The 27,324-nt window shown below is 43.4% G+C and overlaps 1 protein-coding gene across 1 annotated transcript in view; it reads left to right on the top strand.

Moving 5' to 3' along the window:
- The first annotated feature begins 6,440 nt into the window (after positions 1-6,440).
- ITIH5 (inter-alpha-trypsin inhibitor heavy chain 5) overlaps positions 6,441-27,324 on the top strand; it is a 49,211-nt gene continuing 28,327 nt past the window's right edge. Inside the window, exons 1-6 of the mRNA XM_085299562.1 lie at positions 6,441-6,675; positions 11,353-11,397; positions 14,371-14,534; positions 14,990-15,097; positions 17,063-17,313; positions 25,496-25,665. Of these exons, the coding sequence (XP_085155688.1) occupies positions 6,556-6,675; positions 11,353-11,397; positions 14,371-14,534; positions 14,990-15,097; positions 17,063-17,313; positions 25,496-25,665 (858 nt within the window). The 5' untranslated portion in view covers positions 6,441-6,555. The remainder of the gene's footprint in view (positions 6,676-11,352; positions 11,398-14,370; positions 14,535-14,989; positions 15,098-17,062; positions 17,314-25,495; positions 25,666-27,324) is intronic.

Below are 27,324 nucleotides of genomic sequence, written 5' to 3' on the forward strand. Positions count from 1 at the left end.
CCTACTTGTCTCCTGAGAACAGTCCGCCTAGGTACTAGACACAAGATCTTTCCTTCTCTGAGACAAGTTCAAGGAAACAGCTTGGTGTTATGTAGTATTTTGAACAAAGTTTTGAAATGCTGACTTTGTTTAGGCCCTGGGTAAATATTTGCCTTGCAACGCAAGTCAGAGCTGTGGTGCCTGAGCAAGGGTTATCCAAATACAGTGTCTTCACTCGCCTCTGCCCTCGATAACAACTCAGGCTTGGATAGGCTCAGTTCTTGCTTTTGTAGGTTCCCATGATGTTTGACTAATTTCCTGCTAGGCACAGACCTTGGAGTACTCAAAACTTAGAAAGATCAAAGTAAAAAGTCACTCCCAGGCTGTTTGTTTATAATAAATGAGTTGCTGACTAGTTCTCAGAGTGATGGAGGCAGCAATATTCTCCTTCTCCAAGGGCCCTCCTCCCCAGCCGCCTCACACTGGTTGGCAGGGGTCTCTGGGCTGGATCCTGACCCACACAAACACTCCTTTTCCACTTCAACTGAGAAAAGAACCATAGATGGTGGTGTGATAGCTCTAGTTTTTCAAAGTCAGTCATGTGAGAACATCTGGTAATATTTTCAAAGGCTCATTCAAAGGCTCCCAGGTACTTTTGAAACTATGTTGGCCTGCTGCCTCACTGCATACTTTGATAAAGGTAGCCAATATGGCAAGTAGGGAAAAGAAGGGACAAAATAAGTTCCTGGCAAAAGGATCTGGGGACCCACTTCTCACCTAGGAAAATAAGGAAATGTGCAGACATCTGAGCAACCTCAAAGGGAAAGATTGAAGACTAAGTGGATCCAGGAATAGAACAGCAGACAAGGCTATGTTATGTTATGTTATGTTATGTTATGATATGTTATGTTATGTTATGTTACGTTATCTTATCTGATCTTATCTTAATCTTGTGTTATCTTATGTTATCTCATGTTACAGTTTGATATAAACATTTCAGCAAAAGATTTTAGCAGCACCTGTCTGCTTTTGCACATTTTTACTCCATCCTTTCAGCAGATTATTTCTCAGGCTTTRTCTCTGAGACCTGAAACTACATCCAGAGGAACCCAAGCAGAACAGTGAGTGAGCTTTCAGTTCAGCACCATGTGAGAGTTGCCAAAGGTGCTTTGGAAAGAATTTAAGCCTGGAGCAAGCAGGTATGGCACTCTCCAAGCATCCTCCTAGTCTCCAGCTATTTGCAGCTGTGGTGCATCCTGACCAGGACATGTTTTCTATTTATTAAGTAGTGCTCAATTACTTTCTTTTCCATTAAATTATTCAGTTCCCCCCTGAAGAACCTGGATAAATGCTTAGCATCCATAGCATCCTATGTGAAGAAGTTCCAAAGCTTAACTATACATTGCAGGAAAAAACACAGCCTTTTGATCATGACTTATTTCGTTAGTGTTAAGCTGAAAGAGATATTGAATAATCAGTCCTGATTTGCCTTCTCCCAAGATCTTCTGGGCAATCTTGGATCTTGAGCTCAGAGGTAACAACCCCTGAACTGTTAGAAAGTTTAGGAGTCTGTAGACTGTATATAACTGGTACACAACCTTCACAGCACATACATCTTGGTTCTGCATTGGTCCACCCACACAGTGGTCCCCATTTCACCTATTTATCACGTCTCTCCCTAAACTCTGGTTCGCAGTTTTTGAACACTCTCAGAGYTCTTGTAGGCACAGATAATCCAAGCAGTTCTGTGCTCTTTGGGCCCAGCAGGCATGACCTGGCTCATCTTCCTCTCCTTCAGTCGCTGTCGGTCTGCTTCTGTGTTTCAGCTTCCTACGGTGGTGTGGGGCAGGGGCCTGCGTGATAGCGAAAAAAGCCCACAGAAGAAGAATGGTGAGGATAAGTAGTGTAGATGGGATTACCCTCYGGTACATCTTCATCTCCCTTTTCAGTCCCTAGAGAGAAGTGGGTATTCCTGATTATGCTTGACTCACCTTAGCTACCTGCCTCCACCATAGAAGGAGATGAATATCCTGCTGTCGCAGTGTCCAGGTCRTGCTATATATAATATAGGGTATCCATATARAGAACTCAGAGAGGCACACAAGCACTAGGRATGTCTATGCTTCGTCAGATGACCRCACGCCTGCAGTCCTCGCAGTATTTAAGTGAGCTAGTTCAAAGTTAGCYTCGGAAAGTCTCCATGAGTGTAGTCAGATCTGTAGCTATATGCTTTACCCAGTATTGTAAGGACAGCAAGCACAGGGTACCAAATCTTTGCTGTGTTGTTAGTATATACAGTAATTTGAATTTTTCCTCTGCCCTGAGTTAGGGCCACACACATGCCTCTAGCTCAAACTGAGCAATCCTTTCTTAAAAGACTTAATGCTTAAGATAACTGGTCTGGAGRTATCTGGGACCCTGGACTTGAAAGCTAATCACTGGAGCTCTGAAGAAATGCAGAAATTGCAGTGGAACATAATTTTATTTAAACACTGATTTCCCAATCCTTTATTTTAATTCTCCCCTGAACTGAAAATATGGCTTAATTTTTTTAGAKAGAAGTAACAAGATCGGGAAATTAGTGTGACCACTAGATGGCGGGAACTGCTCAAATATCCTGTCCAAAACGCCAGAAAAGCTGAAATTTCTCAAGGAGAAAGTAGAAACACTGCAAAGCAGGAACAAGTGTTGAAGGGTAGGTGAACTGCCCCAAAATTTCATGGGGCAGACATGATCTTGTTAAGATGTTTTGCRGCATGTGTCGCTTGTCCCGTTTCCTGACTGGGCTTCAGAACAGTCCCTGAGGCAGATCCAGATCCCCCCCAGTATCAAAGCCCTTTGGCAGATATAACGAAATATACCTCAGGCTTCAGGCATATTTTAAATTTTCGTGCTGAATCAGAGCCGTATCATATTTTTAAGTTCTGAAATGCTCTGCTGGGCTGTGGCACGCGTAGCTAACGGTGGTGGAGAGAACTGCAGCCACCTGGAGTTCAGAGAAGCTGTTTCAGGAACACAGGCTGCTGCCACATGGCATCAGAACCAGGGACCATCAGATCTTATTTGGTTGCTTCAGAGGGGATTGATTAGCTTAGGGCCTGAGAGAAAATATTTAATGTAATTCCCCAAATTTCAGCATAATTAATTTTAATTCTATACATTTATCTGTGTCTATGCCTGTGTAACCTTTCAGGAATCTTGCCAGTTGCTCAATCAAATCGCTAGCCATGAATGCTAATAAATTTTATGGTCTGCTATCACTTTAGATAGATTTAGTTACTAGTTCAGTACTTTTAGTTAGGCATTTTATGTACCTGTGTGAGCTGGATGTTTGGTCTGCTGTTGCAGCCAATGGAGAGGTAAGACTCTATGCAGCTGCCCACATTCATGTATCTAAAGGCAGCTGAGATGTCTTGAGATACTCAAGACACACCATATAGGATATATGGGCAACTCACACCTCTTTGGACTGGTAGCTGGAGGCAGGTAGACTGTTAGGGATATCTCAAGCAGCATTAGTGGTGTCTGAATGGCCAACTGAATCAAATTCCTACAGTCACAGTGTAGTGATTTAGCTGATCAAAAAGTAGGGTGACCTGTGGGATCCAAAACCGGCATCAACTGGATCTCCACTGAAAGACAGAACAGAATTGAGCAGGGAAACTCCTGCAGAAATCAGTGCAAATGGGGAGATAGGTCTACTTAGAAAAAAAGGAGAACTGGAAACCTTTAATTTATAAAACCGAGAAGCCATGACATGGAGGTCATGGTCAAATATTGCTGTAATGTGTTTCTCACAGTTTGTTTTGGAGTCTGGAAAACCATTGCTCGTGAGCTACAAAGTGCCAACCTTTTCCTTAACTTCAATGCTCCCTACAATTAGTTTATTTAACTGGCATGGTGAAAGTGAGGAAGACTGGTTCCACCCATGAGCCTTGAGTGGGAAAACAGGGAGACACAAGTGTGTGAAGGCAGAGCATCACCAAGGTGYATGAACTTGTTTTGTTGACACAGAGCGATTCCTTGACACAACRTGATCCATCCCAGGTGAAATGTGTGTGGCAGCTTAGCTGTTAGGTCATGCCTCTCCGAAATGTCTCTGCTTATGCTGGTTGCAGACGTGCCAAGCAATTTAATTTGGTCAGCTCCCACCCAAAGAACAGCTGCCARTTTTGCCAAGTCAGTAAAAGTCAGCATCAAACATGTCTAATGTGAGCGGGCACATTTGAGTAATTGCTTATCTCTGTCTCTGACGGCATCCCCAGAGCAGCGCCTGTCATGTTCTCCCCAAAATCAGGAGACCATATTCCAAGGCAAGGGGAGAGATGATAACATGAACAATCAGGACCTCAGGCTTAATGTTCACACCCTGAACATAACTGCATCTGAATCATGTTAAAACACAACTTGATCTTATTAGATCATGCTCCGTGCTGTGTCCTTATATACCCTTACTGAGAGCATGAGTAGAGYTCCTCATCCCTTTGAGAAGGGCAGTGCTTTTCCCAGTGGATTTCTTTATGGGGTTGGTGACCCCTTGCCAACTCTMGGCTCCTGTTTTGGGCTGCTGCTCCTCCTTTCACCAGATGTGCTTAGCTATCAGCTCTATAGCAATATCTTTGCACCGTCTGTGCTCTGTCCCCCTCTTTTAATTTACCCTGGGACTCAGCTTCTCACTTGTTCAATGGGAAAGGTACAATGGCTGGGGAGACAAAATAAATGCTGATCTGGTGGCAAARAGTGATAGCTGGTGGGATGAGCAGGTTTTTCCAAATGCTTCCTGACCATTCACTGGTTATTTCAAACTAGCAAACATTTCCCCTTCATTTCCAGACCTTCCTGTTACACCTAGGGTCAGCAGGGAAGTTTTGACTTGCTTTTACAGGGTTGCCTCAGTTTCCAGTTGGTCTTTCAAACACWGGGAGAATCATCCTGCTGTATCATTTTAAATACCTGCCCCTTTCTGCGCATAAGCACATGCTGGAGAGCTACAAGACTATTCTATCTCACGCTTGGCCCATGTTTAGTGAAACATGGACAGGGTAAGGCTTAGGAGCAACCCAACCTAATGCCAGSCACATGAGCCCACAGCCCCATTTCTCCCTCCTTTCCTGTGCCGAGCTCTTTTGTCTGAGCTATTAAATACATAAAGGAGCTGAAATGACACTGAAATCAGTTTAAAAAAATATTTCCAACCATTGGTTTTTTCTTTCTTAAGCCAGGTCTCAGCCTGAACCTTTAATTTGAAATATTCCTTGAACCCAGACTGGATTGGTGTGCCCTTTCCCTACCTCCCCTACCTCCCCTCAGCGTGGTGAGGAGCTGAGGGTAAGGATGTGACCACCTGCCAGCAGAGACCTGCTCAGCACAGCAGCCGTTTGGGGTCTCTCCAGGGCCTGGAGCAAGCCCTTTCTGGATCCTCAATTGCTAGATTCAGAGGATGTAATGCTCCCAGGATGGATGCTCTCAAGGGATGTGAGAGCTCTCAAGGCTTTTGGGGCATGACGTCTGGGTGCACAYGTGTCTGTCCAGAAGAAGCAGCTCCAGTGGCCCAAGAGTGTGTTTTTACACCTTCCAACAGGACTGGAGAGAAGTTTAGGCACCAGGTTGGAAATACAAATGCTCTCAAGGCCGTGATACAGCCACAGATGATCGTTTATTCTGGCTGTGGTCTTACGCCCTGGTCTGCCCTTAGTAGTGGCCCTCTCCATCTGAAAATGTTATCATTCAAACTAGGTACCGAGCCACTCACCAGACTGCTACTGGCCTGAACTGGACCTGAAGCAAAGCAGCTTCAGTCCCTTATGATACAGAACTGGGAAGGAAAAGGAAAATACAGTGGTTTGAATCCTGACGGGTGTGTGCAGCACCTTGCATGTGCAAAAAGAAAAAAAGAAAAAGAAGAGAAAAGAGACAAAAAATTTGCGGAGCTGAGAAGCACATCTGCTGGGGGCTGAGGCGAGCGCTGCAGACGCCGGTCCCCAAAGGAAGCGCCCCAAGGGTGCTGTGAGCCGTGGGAATCCGCTCCGGCAGCTGGCGAACCCGGGAGGGCGAGCGGGAGGAGGAGCGGGCTGAAACGGGTGACGGGGTCCGGGAKAAGGGTTCCCGCTGGGAGCCCGGAGCCACCGTGGTGAGGAAGGGTGCRGAGGGAGCCGAGCGCTGCTCCAGGAATGGGGACCCTCCCCGCTCCAGGGCAGCTTTTGATGGAAAAACAGGCTTTTCTGGAGCGGGGAAGTGGAGGTGCGAAGGCGGGGGGAAGCGGAGGGGCTTATTCGTGTGCACGGTGCTGCAACGTCCTCGACCTCATGGCCGCGTCCCCGGCCATCGTCCCCTCCAAGGGTGGAACCCAGGCTTGGTGGGGCTGGTCCCAGAAGGATGCGGGGTGACGGCGGCGGCGGTGGCGAGGGAGACGGAAAAGGGGCCGGTCCAGGGATGGGAAGGAGGAGAGGAGGGTGGGGGCGGCTCGTCTCCTGTCAAGCCTCTCCGGCAGCCTCGCAGCCCGCAGCGGCGGCGGCGGTGCGCTCGCTCCCCGGTGCTCTCCTCTCGCTCCCCCCCCCTCCCGCCATCCCCAGCACCATGATCTTCTGGCTCTGGTTCTGCTGGGGTTTCTCTGCCTCCACGGCGCAGCCCGACTCGGAGCTGCTGGCGAGGTACCTGGAGGAGAAGCTGCTGGCAGATCACAGCGTCGCCGAACAAGTAAGTTCGGAGGCGATCGCTCCGCCGTTACGGCCGGCGGCCGGGGGCCGACTCGTCCCCTGCTAATTGGCAGGGGGTTAATCGAGAGCAGCCGGTTGGAGAGAGCTCTTTGGATGGGCGCCTATCGAGTGCGGCGGCGTGAGAGTCGCTCCCCCTCCGCAGCCAACCCGGCTTGCCCCCCACCCCGTGGCGAGCGAGAAGCGAGTGGGCAAGACGCGCTTAACTTGTCGCTCGCCTGCGGTAGCAGGTCGATGCCCGCGTCGAAGCGCCGATCCCCTGCGAGCCTCCTGCCCTGCCTCCTTTAGCCTCTGCCGTTTGTCGCTTCTGCTTCATTTACGGAGTCCCTCTATCCCGGGCTTTTACGGCGGACTGTGCAGAAAACCACGGCGCGTGTGCTTGGTCTTCCAAAATTTCTCGGGGGGATTCACCTGCTCCGGGGTTCGGTATGAACACGAGCGGCAGCCAGCTCCAACCGCCTCCTTTGGGAGTTTTGAGCGAGGCTGGTGCGTTTATCGCGCCCGTATCTGCAGYGTGCCCCGTGCCACGTTCCCCGAGGCCGAGGAGCAAGCTGCTGCCCCGAGGCAGCTCCCCTCCGCGGGAAGCAGCTCGGGATAAACAACCCGGTTGCTTGAGGTGCTAAGCCGAGAAAGCACCGGCACCCTCCGATGCTAGCGACGGAGAGGGCGGCACTGGCTGCGGGTTGCTTTAAAGCCGACAGCCCCGTAGCTATGTTAACAAGGCGTTTTGCAGGGACAAGAGAGTTAACTCAATATCCTGGCCGTGCGCCAGTGTGAGTAATTCTGCGTGCTTCAGACTTGGAGGAAAGTTTTCCTGCTTTATCCGACAGTCCCAGTCCTGCAGGGCTTGACGAATTACATCTTTAACTCATGCTGTATGAAATGACCCCGGTGGATTTCAGCTCTTAAAATGCTTCTCTACCAGAGGAGAAAAAAATATGTTTGATGCATTGCAAAGAGGACTATCATGCTATTTTATTATGTGGCTTAGATATGGGGCTGAAGGTAGAACGTACTTTTTGCAAGGAAGGAAGAAAGTTTGTGCAGTAATTTGGGAGACTGTGTTTTAAAACACTCAGCTTCTGATTGGTACTCACATCCTCCAGGCCTTTAGTCACTTACCCCAAGGACCTGTGACCTTGGGTAAGCAGTTTACCTAAGTGGTCAGTGTCACATGAGCCAGTAACCTAAATTCCATCAGATCTGAGATGCTCTGTAGTATCTGAGACACCCATGTGGGCCTGGTAGGACCTGTGGAGGACCTGTGCCTTGTTGGAGTTCAGGTAGGATACCCTAGCATGACTAAAATGCCACCAGATGGCAACTTGATCACTCCTTTGACCTCTTTGTGTTCCAGGTTCCCCTAGCACTTCTGTTCCTTGGTGGGGAAATCATAAATATCAGTGCACTAAACACTGTCAGAAGTTTCAGAAATAGGCCACAGAGAAGTAGTCTGGATGGACAGATTTCTCTCTAGAGATTTCCATTAGCAAGATTATTYTGTTTTTGTGAAATGCCCTAAAGGCAAGACAAGGAGTCACGTAGGGRTGTCAAAGTAACAGCTCTTCTACCATGCAGTAAGTGGAAAGAGTGAGCCTGTTCACACATATCTGTACCTGTCTTGGAATTAGTCATTTTGTCACATCCAGCCCATTTTAGAATGGAAGGACTCTCTCTAGAAGTGCCCARCTTTTCTTCCACTACGATGACCACRACCTCATTGCTGATCCTGCTTARCAYRTATTTCCTGATGAGGAATGTAGGCACATGCTATCATTGCCTTCCAGATCCAGTTGTCCTAATGGAAGAGAATATTTCCACCATTGGAAACGTCCTGCCAATGGAGTGGTATCTTAGAGCTCTCACTCATTTGCTTCAGGGTAAAAAACTGACTGGGAAAYCTAAGTAACTGGTTAACAGTGCTGAAATAACCTACTTGATCTTGCTTGGACAAATGATGGAGTTTTCACCGCCGCCATGTCGCTGCAGATCATCAKCAGCAGTAACTTCTGACAGAAAAGCTGTGATATGTAGAGGTTGTGACCTAACCCACTGGGACAGCCAGATCTGGAAAAGAAYGTCTATCTGTCCTCTCACTGGATACATGAATCAAGTTAAGAGGAGACAGATACTTTCTTAGGTCAGTATATCACTTCTCATATAAACAAATCTCTAACTTACCCCGGAGAGCATACAAGACTGTATTTAGCTGTAAGCTCCTTGGATGATCTTCCTACACAAATCYGAGCAAAGATATGGGTCTTTGTAGGATTTGAGTACTTGTAATGAGTGTGGGTTATTTGTTGATTCATCCCATGACAACTCTKCTAAGATAGACAACAAGGTAGCAAGGTAACAAGGTTATTCTCATTACACTAGAGGTAGTTYTGGACAGCTGTTAGAAGGTAGCTGGGTTGCCACTGCCCAACTTTTTCTAGGTCTGCCATGCTAAGACTAGGAGATGGCAGTGACTGTGAGGCATTGCTAGCAATTATTGTGTTTTAATGAGTGYCTCAGAAGTGGAAGGCTTCTGATGATGCTAGGGAAACTACCTGGTTCAAAATACTCTGATGGATTGATCGAGATCATAAACCTTGCAGTAGTACTTTGACAGTAGTCATGGAGTCATAACAAACAGAATACTCTTATCTAGTGGTCCTCAGCTACTGACCAATGTCTACTGTTTGTCCTCAAGATTTTAGAAGGTATCTCTTGAGGGACCCAAGCCATACAAAACCTCCTTATGCAAATCAGCAAACAAACAAAACGGGTGCATGATGAGGGTTTGAAGATAAAATTAGTGCCAAACGGCCAGTTTAATTTCATGAAAACCACTGTGATTGTGTCGTGCAAGATAGATTTGTTCCAAAAGCTAATCTTCTAGTTAAAAATTACTGAGCAGCACTGATTTAGTCATTGTCTCTGCTCCAGGCAAGATCATCTTCAAATATGTTTGTCTGGCTTATTCTTAAGAACTTGTGACGATGGAGACTCAGCAACTTCTCATAGCARTCTCCTGAGGTGCTTTAGTAACCTGAGATAACATACCTGGGTAAAAAGCTTTTTTCCAAACTTTCATCAGCAAARAATTTCTTTCCCTTGAAAATTTCCTGATGGAGTCGCTTTTCCTCAGTTACAGATGTTGGCTAAAGTAATGAAGAGCAAAATGATRAAAATTCTAACAGAATAGACTGTTTAATTTCTCCACTGGGCTTTTCTGAGCTTTGCAATGAATGATATAAACAGACACAAAATCATCTTTTTGGCAAGGAGTCTTATTATTTTAGTATAAAYAAGCAGAAAGGCAAATTGTGTAAAAAAAATTGTCATTACGTTCTTCTGGTCCTTTGAGTTTCACCAACATTTAAAAAAGTTACTTGGCTTCCTACATTGACAGGAGAGTCAAATTCCTGTTTTGGAGGGGGGATTGGATTTGGAGACATTGCTAAGCTGAAACTTGCACCATAAGCAGTGAAGTTGGAGGAGTTTTATTGTTGTGAAGGGCGATAAAACGAATGTAATTGGGTTGTTATAGGAGAAGCACTTTGTTTCATAACCAAACCTGTGGCAAAGTTTACATAGCTTTATACCCTTCTTGCACATAACTAGCGATTTTTGGTCACTGCAGTAAATCCAGCATACCTGTGGAGCGTTTTAAGGCACCAGAGTTCCTGTTGAGGTACACTAGTCGTTACACTAGTTTATACAAGTCCTTGACACAAGTCTGCGCTTGTAGCAGAGTGGGATTATACTTGCTGAGCCTCACTGCCTGGGTGCCTTCTGTCTGCATGTTTGGGACCTTGTTGCTGCTCAAGCTCCAAGCATTCACACTGTGCTGAGCTAAGGGTGGTCTCTAGGCTTGTAGTGTGCTCAGCCCTGCTCCTGCCCAGTGTTTGCAAACCATGATGAGGTACTGAGTGATCTTACATGGGAGAAACGTGTATAGAGACCAAGACTGCTCTCGGGAATGGGCTTTGGGTTTTACTTGTTTGAGGCTGTGGATAGCCCTTCATTACATTTGATGAGCAAACTAAACTATTCCAGGTCTCGGTTTCTCCAGCTATGGACTGATTAATTACAAAACCTGCCAAGATAAGACATAAATGATCTAAGGAAGGATGTCCTGCCTTGGACTGACAGGCTATATCCAGCTTATGAAGACAGTTCATCCRCTCCTTGGCAAGATTACAACTTTCCTTTCCTAGCAGAGACAGAGGCATGTAGATCAGAATTTTTTTCTAGTAAAACCAACTTATTCTTGGTCATTATTTTCCCTGCAGACCATTTAACAGCCCTTCTCATTGCGTGACATATACTGTGCAACTGGAGAAAGACAATACTGCAGAGTCCTTGGGTACCTCCATAAAAGACTATAAGGGAGTAAGTTTAAGGGCTTACATCTTCAAATAGAGGGTCTCTTGAAAAGTAGCATTTAAAAAACATGCCATGGCTCCTTGCCTGTGAGAACCACATTCCATCGCTGAGCTTTGATCAGTGGGTCTGTTAATACAGAAGGAGATTTAGGTTTTAATTTTAACCAGAGAAATGCTTGAACCTGGCCATGGGTAATCAGTCACACAAACCCGCGTCTGGAYTGAAACAAATGACAAATCTGCCTGCAAGTTGACTAGGCTCCATTAACTCCCTTAACTCTTTGTAGGTTGCACGACGTGTTCCAAGACAGACCAGATTTTTGCAGAGGCTGGTACGTATCACATTCTGTCTTTATTTTACTACTTGGGAATCATAGTAGCTCTGTACGTRTATGAGTGTGTGCATCCTTGCAGCCAGGAAAAAAAAATTTGTGTTGGTGAGTGATTGCAGGGTGAGATTCTAGGAAATAAATCTGCATTTTGATGAATGCAACAAGTGCAGCTTCTTCCAATGCTTCCCAATCAGTCTTCTTGACTCCAGGTTTGGGGAGACAACTTTCAATGTTATCAACCTCAACCATGTGAAAACGTGAGACTGACTGAAATCTCATTGCATTCCAAGAGAAAAAGAAAGCTCTTTGCAACTGACTTGTGTTTTCTCAAAACCTGAGGATCCTGGCTGGTCTTTGTTGGTATAGAAGCCAAAATTTACTGAGAAAAAGGAAGCCCATATGCTGCTTTTAGCTTTTTCACCKAAGCTCGAAGATGTGTACTTTGAGTTGTGAGGTGTACAGCAAGCCTGTGAGATCTGGCTACATTGCTGCACTGAGAGCTGCACGGCCTAAACCCAATGAAACTTTGACTGAAGAGGCAGCCAGTGAAACTGCTGTTCATGATCAGTTATTTTTCTGGCTTTTCTGAGGTATGGATGCTTCCCCGCTGAGAATGGGAGGCATTTCACTCCACACGCTGAACAACCATCACATGGTAGTAGCTTTAGATCCCTTTGATCTTTGGCAGATCTGAATGAGCAGCTTAGAGGAGAACAACTCTTATCCCTACTGCAACTTTATTACTTTTAATCTGACATGTAGTCAATCTATTTTGATCAAAGCAACTGATAAATGCAAAAACATGCATTTCACTTATCTTCAAGTCTTTTCCATCTTTTTAAACATTTGATGAAAACAAGCATAAAATCACTTGTTTGGCAAGAAAATTTCAGCTCTCACTTCAGCATAATAAAAGTACACCTTAATAAAGCATCCAGCCAACCTGCCTCGTAGCAACGTGCTAATCTGCTGCCTTGGTGTTCCCTAGCTTTATTTTTAATAGGGATAATAAATCACAATAATAATAATATTAAACAAATGTTTTGGATTGTTTTTTTCCTTTGTGCTGCCTCTCATCTTCTGAAAGGCTTAATAACAAGTGGAGAAAACAAACACGCATTTGTGCAGCTGTAGGTCAGAGCATCAGGCGCTGACGGATTGTGCAAGAGCTCAAGGGCTTGCAGAAGAATCACAGATTGGAACCCGGGCTACAAGCCAGGCCTGACCTAGCAACCTGTTTGGAAGCTGCCTCTGCCCCCACTGTTTATTTTTTTCTATACACAAGGAGCAGCAGATCCCTTCCAGGGCTGGGAAGATGAATCGGTTCCTTCATCCTCAGTTTTAAGTTATCAATGTTTGCCTCCTCCAGCAGCAACTCCTACTCACCAGACGGAGAAGGGAGAGGTGTTGAATTGTTGATTAATTTTTTTTTTCTGTTCTTCAGTCTGTGAGGATATTGGAGCTGGAACTTGTTTTGCGTGACAGAGAGATATGACAKAAATCAATTGAAACTAGCAGATGGTAAATTCAGGAAAAAACTCCTAAAGGATGTGATTCTTCATATAAAATACCATTAAGCTGTGGAACTCCAAATGCTGCCAGAATTTTACATGGATTCAAAAGGAACTGGATAAATTCATAAAAGAAAATCCATAGAGGGTTACTAAGCAAAAAGATACCACTCTTAGCTCAGGAATTCCTTGAGACACAAATTATTGAAAACTGATGGCCTGGTTTTACACTCTTCTTTAAGCATGTATTATTAATCTCTTCCAGGGATAGTGTTTTTGGTTGGCATAACTTTTGTTCTGGCTCAGTACAACCTTTCTTATGTTCTTGTGTTAACACGGGCAGCTCCATATTCCCTGTCATATTCTAAGGACTTTCTCACTTCAGGTGAATCCAACTCTGCATTCACATTGTGTATTAAATCTCAAAGTTTAAGCAGGATTCAACCTTGTTCCGTTTTAAACCTCTTCCCTGGATTTTGGAATACACACATTTTCACAAGGCCTGAGCTGGGATAATACAGCAGCACCATCTTGTATCTCAGGTAAAACTCACAGTAATATATACTTACGTCTTCCAGGAAGAAAACTGTAAAGCTCTGTGGAAACACTGCTTTCAAAAATCGCGTTATACTGGAGAAATGCTCCAACCCAGGACATGTGCACAAAAATACATTCCCAAGAAGCAGAAATTGGCATTCAGCTTCCATTACTACATCATGTATCATTCATTGCAGCCTCTGCTGCTTCTCTGTTGGAAGGAGTCCAGTGTTGGCTGAAAGGATATTTTGTTAGAGACATCGCAGTGTCAGGAGTGCGTTTTTTATTAAGCCTCTTCCACACATTGGCTGAGACCTCCAGGATGGATTCTCAGCAGATGAAGCCTGAGGCCACTCCACTGACAGAAGTTTGTGCTGATCTACAAGAATTATGGATCTGCCTATATGAGTTTAAGATGCAGCTCTACACACAGTGATCTCAGTCATCCAAGAGGTCTTACTTCTGCTTTCGTGCACAGTCCAATAGGGTAGTTTCTCTCTGACATTRGTTCTAGACCCTATGAGGAAATATTTTGGGTTTCTCTTTCCATTCAGGCCATAAAGGGCTAATCCTAACCCCCTCATAGGGTCAGAGCTGAAGGGTATGACTTGGGATAGAGACAGCATGTTCCATAATATAAAAGCTGGCATAATCAGATCTCTTATCCTGCCCAGATCATACCCCAACATTGACTTTGCCCTGGTGTGTGAACAAAAGCACTGCCATGTCTTTGGTTAACCTTTTGCAGCTGACCTGAAATTTTGAGGCAAGTCTCACCTTGCCTGTTGCTGACTGTTTTTTAATAGGGAATCTAGCACTTGCTGTAYGAAGGTTACTTGTTTGAGCATATTAAATATTAAATCCAGTGAAATAGTGAAGGGATGAGTTATCTACCTGTCAATGAGTAACCTTCTGATTCCTATAGGAAACGAGGCCCCGAATGTCTGAATTCAATGTGAAATCCACAATCATTTCTCGCTATGCTTTCACCACGGTGTCCTGCACGATGGTGAACAGTGGATCCGAGGCACGAGAAGCTGTGTTTGAGATGCAGATCCCAGCTGCAGCCTTCATCTCCAACTTCACTATGTAAGTAAGGGTCTGTTTCCTCACTGGAATCCACAGCCCTGTAAGGAATTCCCAGGAAAAAGCGTTTTAGTCAGGAAAATGGCTACTTGACAGCAGCAACCCAGAGTGTCTCTGTATCTATTGACACAGATGGTGGATCTGAGATCAGCCACAAAACAGTGCTAGTTGGGGGCCTTGGCAAATTGCTTTGGTTTCTGCGTTGACATGCTTAGCTTTACAGACAACAGGCTAAAGTGGCATGTGAGAGAGGTAAACTCCTGGAGTGAAAATGTGCTCAGCCAGGGCAATGCCAAGCTGGCTTCTCCACGACTTGAGTGAGCTCAAGGAGAGTTATACCAGCAGCACACTTGGTTTATTTACATGTGCCTGGTCCATGAGTTCTTCTGCAGAGAGTGCACAGCTGTCACAGTTTCTGAGCCACAGAGTGRTCACACGGACATCTCTCATCTCTCCAGGAGCATTGGCAACAAGACTTACTATGGGGAGGTCACAGGGAAAGAAAAAAAGCATAGTGGTGAAGACAAAGCRAAGAGCAAGAAGCCTCCGAGCCCCACAGATGGAGGGTAAGTATCACGCGTTYGGTTGTGTTCTCCRAAGTGACATACCCTCMTCCTGTCTTTATTTTGCTGCTTTCGCACATTCATGYGTGGATTTATAGGAAGAGGGAGGAGCTAGACAGAACATTATCAACACTGCCTGGTGTGGTTTTCGTAATCCAAGTCATGTGAAATTGGATGCGGCCTTTTTCAGCCCTGTTACATAACCTTTTCACTTTGAAGGATCTCCAGGATATTGGGTACTTGTGAGGGGGATAAATCTTGTTACCTCCTGAATAACAGGCAGGAAAATCAGCACTCAGAAAGACTGAATGAGTTGCAACTTCAAGATTATAAAGTTGGTTAGTGGTAGAGCCACAAGAAGTCTTCTCCAATCCTATTTACTCACTTTGCTCTCAGTGCTTGACTGGGTTTAGTGCTGGTCATGCAYTGGCATAAAATCCTGTCCCTTTTGTTATTTATAAGCCTGTATGTTCCCCTGAATGCTATTTTACTCTTAAATTTCACAGGAGTCTAAATTTCCCTGGATAGTTCTGAAAGTGATGCACCATAACCGAACATGGATTTTGCTACTCTGGAAAATCCTGCACTATTCCCAGTAACCTGGGATAGCACCATTATTCCAACCTACATACATGATAAGTAGACTATGACTCCTCAGACCAAAAAAAAGTACAAACTGTGGTGAGGGAAGAGTCTAATAGGGATGAACACTAATGAGTGATATATGGAAGGAGAATAAGGAATGTTTGTTTTCTGTCTCTCACAGAAAAAATAGGGAAAATTGAATGAGATGATCACATGTCAGGCTCAAATCAGCCAAAGCAAGGTGTTCGTCACATAAGTGGTGTATGGTGTTTATTGCCRCTGGAAACCGTGTATGCCAAACAATATGGATTGAGAAAGTGGTTAGACAAAAAAAATCCATCAGGAACCCTTGACAAAGGATGCTATCTCAGTATCCAGACAAAGACTGGCAGAACGTCGAAGAGCAGAGAAGACAGATAGCACTAGATTCCTCCCCTGTTGTATGCYCTTCTGTAGGCAATCACTATCTAGCCCACAGAGGTCATTCTAACTGTCTTAAAGACTAAAATTAAGAAAATCTTTTTGTATGTGTTAGAGAGCTCTCCAGTAAGTCTCAAATGTTTCACTACTTACCAGTTGTGGACATCACCAAAATCTCACTTCAGTGAGTTCAGTGTTAGCGCTACATGACATTGAAAGTTCCTGTTGTCTTTATGTGTTTTTTTCATATTTCCTTTATAAATAATAGTGCCTAACATCATAGAAGTGCTGGATGCCCGAACATCGCAGTGCACTGTATGGGAAGTAGAGCATCTTAGTTATCTCTGTGCAATGGATTGGCAACTAAAGCCCATAAAGACCAAGTGTGTCAATTCACCTTGCTTTAAAATAGCCAACAAGAAGTTGAGTATCAGTTTTAGGTTGAGTGTCTGAAGGCACGCTGTAGTCAGTTGGAAGAAATGGACCCTTTCAGGAAGGTGTCCAGTGGTGGGATTGTCTTCAGGGCACTGTTTCTCCCCATTGAATATACAGCTGTGTACAGCTAATGTTAAGAAAGAGGAATTGAGATGTGCTTTGTTTAAGGTATTGCAATGAGTGAGCAGTAGAGTCAAGCTTTAAATCCTTTGCGTACAACTGCAGCTGCAAATCCTGTGTGTACAACTAAGGGAGAGCCTTTCCTCCGGTGCTGTTCCACTTTCTGCGTGTCTGCCTTATTCCTCTCCAAAAGAAGTCATAATCAGCCTTTTAAGAACTCTCCTTTAGAAGCCTCCTTCTTGCCCAGTGCTCAGTGAAGCATTAGGATGTTTCCTGTTTGCTGGTTTCATGCATTCAGTGTTGTAAAATGCTTGCATTTGGCCAACAAAATTCAGATTCATCTTTCACTGGAGGATGTTGTATATTGTGTATGTGGTGTGTGAAGGCATGTTTGGATTTTTCTTCCAGGGAGAAGGGTTATGAGATATTCAAAGCTTCTGTTATTATTCCTCGTAAGATGCAAGCCAACTTCCTACTGCATTATGAAGAGCTCTTGCAAAGGCGACTGGGAAAATATGAGTATACAGTCAGCATCCGGCCCCAGCAACTGGTGGGGAGGTTACGAGTTGAGGTGAACATACTGGAGAACTCAGGCATAGTTTCACTGGAAGTGCCTCCCCTTCGAAACAACAAGCATAAAGGCAACGGGAAAGTTGAAGGTAAGGAGAGATTTTATGATCCATGGTAATAACTCATGGGGACTTAATCACTTCTTGTGAACTAGACTGGCAGTTAAGACTTCTCCAAGGTAATCTCAGGTAATTGCGTAGACTAGTGGTGCATTCAATCACCCTCTCCCCCAGATGAGCCATCTAACAAAGTCTCAAGACTGTATTAAGGCAGCACAGTCTGGGGTCAGGACTACCTAAAAAAACTGAAGGACACATCTCTTGAAGACAACAAGGATGAAAAATGTTAGCACCTCATTAGACGTAAATTTTTCTAGCAAATTCCAACTATGACCTTATTTAGAAAGATACACTTTTAACTCTCCTTTCTTAGCTCTTGCTGCACTGTATGGCAAGCACATTCCACCCCAGAGATGGCTGCGTTTCAGTGACTGGCAAGTCTCTAAGCATTGCGTGCTGTCAGCAATATGTATTTAGAGGTCTGTCTTTCGTTCACTGAYTGAGCAGTCTCCAGATTCAAGAGTTGGCATAATAGCTACGATGTGAAAGGATTTTCAGGATTATGAACTCTGTGAGGTTCAGTGGTGGGAATCCAGTCTTAAAGGCTGATSGCTTTTGTTCTGTTATGTATACATGTGTGTGTCTACATAGTATGTGTGCATAAGCACATGAGAAGTTTGGAGCTTATTGAATATGGAGCTCATCCCACTGAATTCAGTAGAATTTTCTGTTGTTATGAGCTTTGAAATGGGCCTTTAAGCCTTGTGCTCAACATCTGAGCAGCCTCTTCTCTGGCTCCACATCTCCTGGGAACTGTTTATTTTAAGTGAATTGTTTTTCCTATCCATCCATGCCAAGGCAGATAGGAAATCCTGCGATTTAGAACATATCAGATTCCAAAACAAAAATCCATGTTTTGCCAAAGCACCAAGTGTGGTGYAAGGGTCTGCTCTTAACCACCAACTATCCTCACATTTTGTTCAGACAGTTTAAAAGTCTTTTTTTTTTCCGGTGAAAACTGACAGTGTGGAGCACAGGATACTGTGATTACTACATGTTGACGAAAAAGTCATATTATGAATAAGATGGTGAATCTGTCCCTGAAGCAGGATGTAGAAGCTTGTGGGACCCAATCTTCAGTTACTCTAACTGACATAATACCTGTAAAATCAATGGAGCTGTTTAATGTCTGCGAGGCAAGGRTCTGCCCTAAAGCACATGAACATGGAGTTAAACTGACCGTTTAGTCTGATCCTACTGACTTGATCCAAATATTGAAATCAAGGCTCACAGTGACCTGAAGTTGGTTCATGTACCAGCCATACACAGCTATAGTATCTCTGCCATACATCCATGCATAGTGTGATGAGTGTGCTCTGCACCTTGTCGGGAGGAACAGAAAGCCTTTCACACCTYTTGGGGAGTATCATAGTGCATTATCATGTATACATTCCTGCAAAACATCTAGTTATCGATCACTGTTAAAGACAGCCCAAGCAGAGACAGGCTCAGAGACATGCTGTTGGTCTAGTACAGAAYGGAAATTTCTAAGTGTAAATAACATGCAGAGAAAATTCTTGTATCTTGCAGTCCAGATGGCCATCTGTGAGTACTGATCATTCTTTRCTCTATGCTTTGGGAGATTTGAAACAGCTTATATGAAAATGGGTCCAAGTTTTAGGGTTCCGTAATCCTCAATATCCAATAAAAGATATATAAAATAGATGTGACATTGCACTATGGGTAAAGCAGTTGAAACTCCGATTCTTTGTGCTTTATCCATCCATCTGCTACTTACCTAGAACTGCTGTTACTGATCCTTTGTGTCTGGAATCTACCTATACATGGTGAATTCTAGTTTCTGTGGTGAAATTACTCATATAAAAGTCACTGAAGTGACAAATACTCTTTTGGGCGTTCATGTCCATCATGGGCAGGCATTAGTGGGTTGTGTCCYTGTCAGAGCAAAGAAAACTGTGCTTCACAGGTCCTCAGGTGAGTGCCACTCTCTTGAGTTTATAGGGTTACAGAATTCAGCAGGTTTGCTGAGCTCCTTTTTGCTCTGAAGAAAGAGAAAATGAGGAGATTAGGACATTACCAGCAACCAGTCAAAANAAAAAAAGAAAAAAGAAAGAAAGAAAAAAGAATTGGCATAGACCTCAGAAGGGTCTCAGCAAGGTCTCAGAGAAGGAGAGCTTGTTTTGAAGGAGAGATTTATTACTGGTGACCTTTTCTGACCAACAAAATCAAYCCAAGTCAAAGTAGACAATACGAACTTCTGCCTTCCTGAACACAGATGGAAGCCACAAGAGTACTCATAGGGAGAGCCAGGCCAGATGAGTGTTTCACTTGGAAATCTATTGTAATCCAGTGGGTTGTTAGATCCTGTGTTTAATCTAGAAAACAAAACATTTGAGTCATTAGATCCTTCCTAAAAAGCCTGTTTGCTCATATGCCACTCCAAGACCTAAGCTGGAAACCAGAAGATCTGCACAGGCAGTGAGACCTCCAGGGAAAGTTATAGCTTTTGAAGTGAAAGACAGGTGACTTACTTGTGAGTCTTACATCCAAAGAGCATCTACTTCGTAGATAGTTTGCATCCTTGGAATAAATCAAGAAAAAGATAATACCTAGTGTCTGTTCTCAYTCCCGTGGCTTAAAAGTCCTCAGGATCACTTGACTCTATAAGATGGTGGCAATCTAGCAAGGCCAGCAAAGAATGCCAAACCAGATGGCATCATAAYTGTCTTACTTGTGGTGCCCCAAATRAGAGGTYATGACTTAAAAAATGACTAAATGAGGAACGGAGAGCAGCTTATTGGAGGATAGACCTGCCTGACCACTTTGAGTTTGAATATGTCATGAAAACTCTCTTTCTCAATTCCTACGGCTACAAAGATGTTGATAGTATCTCCTGCTTAATAGTAAAATGTGAGGTTTGGTAAGCATTGCTAGATTGTCTCGAGATTATTGGGTGAAAAATGTATCACAGCATCAAGTCATTTTCAGTTAAATGATGTTCTGAGTAATATTTCCAAAGCGCTGCCAGCCTCAGGTCACTACTGAGGATGAGATGTAGTTTCCTAAGTCATTTAGACACTTTTGACTCTGGTCTGGATTAGAAACCACCGACTTTTCCTGWGTACAACTCCTGAAGATCCAGCATAGGATAGGAAAATCAAGCTGAAAACAAAGGGTTAGTAACCCTGGAGCTGTCATCAACTCCAGATAATCAGCACCAGCAAAGATTAATGATCATAACTGAAATGTAAACCTGATGTGGTGATAAATACCATTGACAAAACTAATGAAAATGCCAATAACRAAAGTTAGATAGGTGGCAAAAAGTGGAAGAATAGCTGATCTGCCTTAACGTCATGCGTCCTACATAGAGTTGTGGTGCTTTATACATGCTGCCCGTAGTGACAAGGTACCATGCAAGACGCACAGTGGAAAAAAAGTGATTTCTCTTCCTGATTAATGTTTGTTATGGATTTTCACTTTTGATGGCAGCTGAATTGCTAATACCCATATCACCTGTGATGAATAAGAGAAATAAAACTTGAAGGCCTGAAGACTGAGTGCCCCTTGTTGAGAAATGGTGAAGGACATGGTTTTGACATTTATAAAGCAGCACAGAAACCACAGCAGGAGGAGCAGAAACAGCAAAGAGTCCATTTTTGCCTGTTATTCACTGTCAGGGCCTGAGATACAAAGATTGGCCTTGGTTCCATAATTTTCCAGGGATTTACGCAAAGTCAAGCTGTGCCTTCTTATAGATAGAGGCCATTGGGAAGTCCTTCTTACATCCTCTCTGAATATGGAGCAGAGACAAGATGATGACAGCTCTTTCCTGAACATTTCCTTTGTCAGTGACTCCTGTGCACAGCACTTCATCTGAGAGCTGTTTTTTTCCCCCAAAGGAAGATATTAGGCACGAGAATTTTGGAAAATTATCTTCTGGCATGTGCAGGTGTCTGCTGCTGTCATACACTTTTATTTGCCCACACAGCAGATGTTGAGGCTGGTGATCCTGGCCTTCTCTGGTGACCATTTTCTGAATGACGCCCTAACCAGAATCCTGATGACTGTTCTCATCCTCTTCCATAGTAAGGTGGGAACTCGTCATGGACATGGGCAGGGGGTACCAGGCTGCTTAAGAGTGACCCTATTTCTCTTCAGTGTCATAGCTCCCAGAAAGCTTTTGTTTTATTCTTTCTTATCACAATTGTCTAGAAGCTCCCACTTGTTATCAGAGGATGAACTTTGCATTTGGGCTCTATTCTTGGCTCTGTCAGTCTCCAAAATAATTTGGATTTAGCTATTCATCACATGAAGACTACATTTTCATATGAAAAATTGTCTGCCCTATTTACTTTTATTGAATTATCTTTAATCGATTTTGGCAAAACAAAACAAAACAAAAGGCCAAAGGCCTTATTAACTAGCCCAGTGTGGGCACAGATCATCTCAGGTTTTTGGAGTTCAACCATGCTCTTCACTCTGCTATATCTCTTAGACTTTCCTCTCTCGGTCTTTTCCTTAAAGAGAACCTAGTCAGTAAACAGGAGAGAATAGTTATGATCTGGATGTTAAGTAAGTGCTGCCTGGAAGAGAAACCTGAGGAAAGGTATAACAACAGTTTTCAAATATGTAAAATGCTTCTGCAAGGAAAAAAGGAGCACTGCGCTCTCTGGGTCAGTAAYAAACAAGACAGGCGGCCACGGGTTTATAATCCAGAAGGCAAAATGAAGTTAGACGTTGAGAATATCTTTCTAATAGCAAAAAAGTGAAGCTCTGGATGGGACTCGCAAGGGCAGGTACTAAGTTTTCATTGCTGAAAGTCTGGAGTGTTTTCAAACTGTGTTGTAAAACCAAGTGGAAAGTGATTCTGCCTCGGAACATGGACAGTTTAGTAACCTTCCTCGCAGATCTGTTTTTCATTACCCTAGGAAAAAATGATTCTGGACTTTTTTTTATTAGACTATGTTTTGTCTAGCTTCCTCCTTGTGATGGAAGAAGAGTGACTATGAAGAGGACTGGAAGTGCTTTCCCAGCTGTTTCTCTCACTGGCAATGACTATGTGCAGGCAGCCTTCGAAAGCTCCTCTCAAAGGCCTCCTGTAACACTGCTTATATAAAGTGGCATGACACTTCTCCACCTCTGTAGAGCATTTCGAAGAGTGTTAGAGGGATCCACCTCACATCTAGATCCCACAGTGCCTTACAAAATTAGTTACATACGATTATGCCCATTTAACAGGTGGGAAGACTGAGACAGGAGTGCTTATCTTGCTCACCTAACTTCAAACAGTCAAGAGTCCATAGAAACGCTAGGACTAGAACTCAGGTTTTAGTGGTGCACAGTGCACTGTGCTCAGCCATCAACATACCTACTGCAGAGAACCAGAGAAGTGAAGTCGATAACGCCACAGCCGTAGGTACATGTGGACTAGGTGTAAGGGGAGAGCTTCTGTTTCCAGTGTGAGACTACCTTTCACTGACCCAGAACTTGAATATCTCGTGTGTCCAGACAACCTAACTAATGGTAACGCTTGTTTTTTCAGCAGCTAAGGAGAAGTTGTGTGAAATCCTCAAATAAATCAGAAAATAAAAATGAACTGTTAAGCCATTTTTATGAATTCTGTGTATTTCACACACACTGTCAGTTAAATGGGATCAGGGAAGTAATAGAAGACAGATGGAAAATCCAGGAAGGCCAATACAAGCAAGTCTGATGGAGTGTATTAGAAACATATATTACTTCTGGCAATTCATCAGATCAGAGGACAGTTGTAAAAGTAAAGACATATCAACACGGAGATAAAATCCTGTACAGCTATTGATTTATGACTTTTATTTGCCTGAGGAAATCGGGAGTGTACAGCACATTTTAGAGYAAATGTTGAAGCTCTCATAAGCCCCCTTTAAGACCAGTCACTAGTAGTCTTAAGTGATTTCAGTGCTTTGGCTTAGTCAGAAAAGGCCTGATGTAAAGTAAATTCTTGACTCTTGAAACTGAGTAATATCTGTCATTTAATCTCATTGGGTCAAGAATTTTGCCACTGGGTTTGTTTCACCTCCTAGGCGAATTTAACTACRATTTCTTTTTGTAGTTTATGTTGTAGATGGACAGATTCTAAAGTGGCTTTATTAGTCTTGAGGAGCTATGCTGGACCTAAAACAAACTCCCTCTCTGCCTCAATAGTCTGGTTTTGTTCCTTATATATTCAAATSGAATCACAGGATAGCCATGAAAGAAAAGCCAAATCAACATGGAGATAAAGTCGCATAGTGCTATCATTTTATGACTCATTTTTATTTCTTTGTCTGGAGAAGTCTAGACTGCACACAGCACTTTAGGGTAAATGTCACAGCTGTGGGCAATCATTTTATGAATACGCAAGTACCTAAGTGCTGGTCCCGGCATCTCCATGGACTTTAACTTGTGTGAAGTCAGGTAAGTTAGATAACCACTGCATGCTTCAGTTTTCCCACATGTTAAAGGGTCATAATTGTATGTACCCAATTTTATAAAGCACTGTGGAATCTAGATGTRAGGTGGATCATGTTGCATGCTGTAYACAGCTGTCAGGTTGCATCCCTTTAACACAGCTCAAAGCACTTTACAAAGGCACAGATGTGCCATTCCCATTCCACAGTATTACACAGGAAGCCCTTCAGAGGAGCTTTCCAAGGTTGCTTGCACRTAGTCATGGTGATCAGTATTGTTAATGGAGTCTAGAGCATAATTAAAACCATCCTAAAGTAGATGCCTACATCTAGTCAGCTGTTTCATACCCCCATCTCCTCCGACACTCTTGACTAGATCTCTACTGAGCACAACAGGAGCCAAGAAAATCAGCTCAGATGCAGACACATACCCTGTGAATACCTAAAACGATGCTGATTTTCACTCACCTTCTCTCTACCGTATCAGYGACAACTTAGGTCACTTTCAGCAAAGAAGTGAGACCTAGACTCTCAGTATAGCTAAGCACCTAATTCCCACCAATTTTAACCAGTAGGATTTAACACATAAACAGATCTTATAGCACTTCTGTCCTTCAGAACAGTGTTGAAGTAATYACTGTGTCAACAAAAGTACCCAAATAGGACATGAATTGAGAATTTATCTTGGTGGATTCAGCAACTASTTAGGACAAGGGAAAAAGCTCCCAAACTTTGGGACTGTTCAAGACCGACTCTGAACTTTGACCAATCTCATGTAAGGGACCCTACCTGAGTCAGAATGAACGAACAGTTGGCACACCAAGAGAGAGTGAGATGCGGTTTCGACCACATGAAGAGACAGCAAGGAATTTTCATTATTACTCARCTTTAGAAACTGAACAGAGCAGCAAGACTCCTGTTACCGACAGAGGTTCCTCAGACCTAAATAATTCTCTTTCTCTGAGATGTTCTTCGAAAGGCACCTCGCTCTAGCTCAGGAAGGGCTCCAGGAGATGATTAGGTGAATTTTTCATCTGAGAGTTGCAGTTTGTATGACTGCATTAGTAAGTGTTGGCTTTAGGCTCAGTGAGTCAGACTGAGATTGAAGCGACTACACTGATAACTCTCTGCTGAATATAAAGAGAGCTAAGGTGACTTGTCCAGATGTAGACATTACACATAGACACTTATAATTAGTCAGATCAATCCTACCTCACATGTCTACAGTATGGACATGTRTGTCTGAACAAGTCACCCTAAGATCTCTTTATAATCAATACAAAGAACTCTGCAGTATGATTCATCTCATCCTTGAGGAAATGTTTAAACAAGTCAGATGAATCATATCTTCTTCGACTCTCAGGAGCTCACGTATAGAATTTGCCTTCTAGATGTCTAGAGCTGGCTGGAATGAATACCACCTAAATGTCTAAAGCTGGGTGTGTTTCATTCACATAAGGTTATTTACAGTCTTATAGAGAACATCTGGTGTTTGAGTTTCATGACTTCTAAACATAGCAGTGAGCATAGGAACTTTGCCTAAACATTTGTTTTCAGAAAACATTGTGATGTTAGGGTTAGTTAAGAATTAGAGGGAAGGGGTTACCGAATTCTTTTCTTTTCATTGGTTAGCTGCATTTTTAATTTCAATATGTAACTATGTTAGCTGACCTAGTTTCTTGGTAATATTGCRTGTGCTGTGCTGAGACATGTCTAAGACAACAGCAAAAAAATGTAATATTGTGGTTTTATCTCAACAGGTGATATCTCTCCTCCTCCTTCCACTGTTATTGGACATACCAAAACCCTAGCTAAAGTAACCTTCAGTCCCAATGTTGTTGAACAAACCAGGATTTCTCGAAATGGCATTTTGGGAGACTTCATAGTTAGATATGATGTCAACAGGGAGTTGAGCGTTGGGGATGTTCAGGTACTGTATGCACCTTTCCAGTGTTATTAATTGTGCCTAAAGTGGTTCTGCATGCTCTATATGCCCTAGGAATTATTTTCCAAGTGAGGGCTGCTTCTTCATCTTGAAAAAACCATCCAAAATAAAATCAATCATTTTACAGCCACAAGATGGACTTGAAGAGGGGCATACTTCATCTGGTTTCTTTTTACATTTGCCTTGCACTTTCTCTAACTTCAGATTTTACTTACTCCATTCTTCCTCTTCTTTTATTATGACARCCTACAAGGATAGCACTACATTTCCAAAAATACTTTCCTACATTTCAAAAAATACTTTCCTTCAATGCATATGCTTACTTCAATGCATATGCTTAATACAAAAGATTCCCATGATGGAGGGCAACAGAGGGATAGTATGTATGGAAACGGCAGAATCAGCAGGTGTGAACTGGGCAATTTTTGATGTAAAGTAGATTGTAGCTATTAGAAAATGACAGATCTTTATTGCTGTCCTTACTGAACTCAGCCTGGCAAGCATCTGATTTAGCTAGATGATCTAAGAACAGCATCTTTTTCAGTTGTGCAAAGTATACATACAAGCTAAAATTCACCCTTCTTCAGTCCTAGTTTGACAGCTTCAGAGTGGATTAGTTGACTTGCAAGACTTTTAYGCGTTTTTTTGTATACAAAGAAGAAATTGATGCTAAATATGTGGATGCATTTTTAATACTTCTGCATCTCTTATTATGGAGCAAACTCCTCTACGTTTCTCCCTCAGCTTCAAATCCAGGTCTGAAAGCTCCTTCTCTTTTTGCATTTTGGTGCCTTTTTCTGTGATCTTCCCAGGTCTCTGGACACCTGCAAGAGAAGGAAGTTGTTACTTGTTGCTCACCCTCAATCAGTTCAGAACAAAGGTTCCTACCTTGTTTACAACTTACTTCTTCCCACAGTCTAATTAGTGCCAAGGCTTAGATTTATTTTCATTCCTCTTTCTACACTGCAGCTTTGCTTCTACTAAGTAGTCCCCCCATTGCCTAGGTTTTAAGGAATTGATCTTATCACTTCCTACTCATTTTATCTTCCGTCTGTATCTTTTGCCATCAGAAATAACCTCCCCTTCTCCGTCCATATCCCTACTTTTCCGCCTCGCTTCAGATCTCCTCTCTAACACATCTCACTTTTTGTCCAGCATCATGTCCACTTTTCTTCCCTCTGCTCTAAACCAGCTTATGTTCTCTGGGAAGTGTCTAACTCTTCTCATTCAGTTGGATTGCAAGTGATGAGGAAGAACCCCCAGCCCTCCTCCTGGTGGTTTTGTCTACATGGTCTACTGAGGCCTAAGGGAACCAGGGCTCACCCTCTGAACTAAACTCATCCACAGAGATAGATAGGTGTTAATGCAGCTAGAGCACAGTCCCTCCCTATGATGCTCAGTTATGTACTGAACACCCACAGGCGCTAAGAAGTTCCTCACTTTGACACTGTCTGCAGGTTTTCAACACAGGGACCATGATGGTGAACAACATGCCATGCTTATGCTATCCTAGAGGCCACAGCTACAACACGTTATGGCTATAGCTGTTGAACTGGTTGCCAGTGGATTTATTAGCCTCACTAGTTGTATGAATCTGGATACAAGACTATGTCCCCAGAAGCATTTTGTGGTTCTGATCAGTGA

Source organism: Rhea americana, unplaced genomic scaffold (genome assembly GCF_003343005.1).
Source record: "Rhea americana isolate MKP2758 unplaced genomic scaffold, rheAme1 scaffold_1, whole genome shotgun sequence".
Taxonomy (NCBI): domain Eukaryota; kingdom Metazoa; phylum Chordata; class Aves; order Rheiformes; family Rheidae; genus Rhea; species Rhea americana.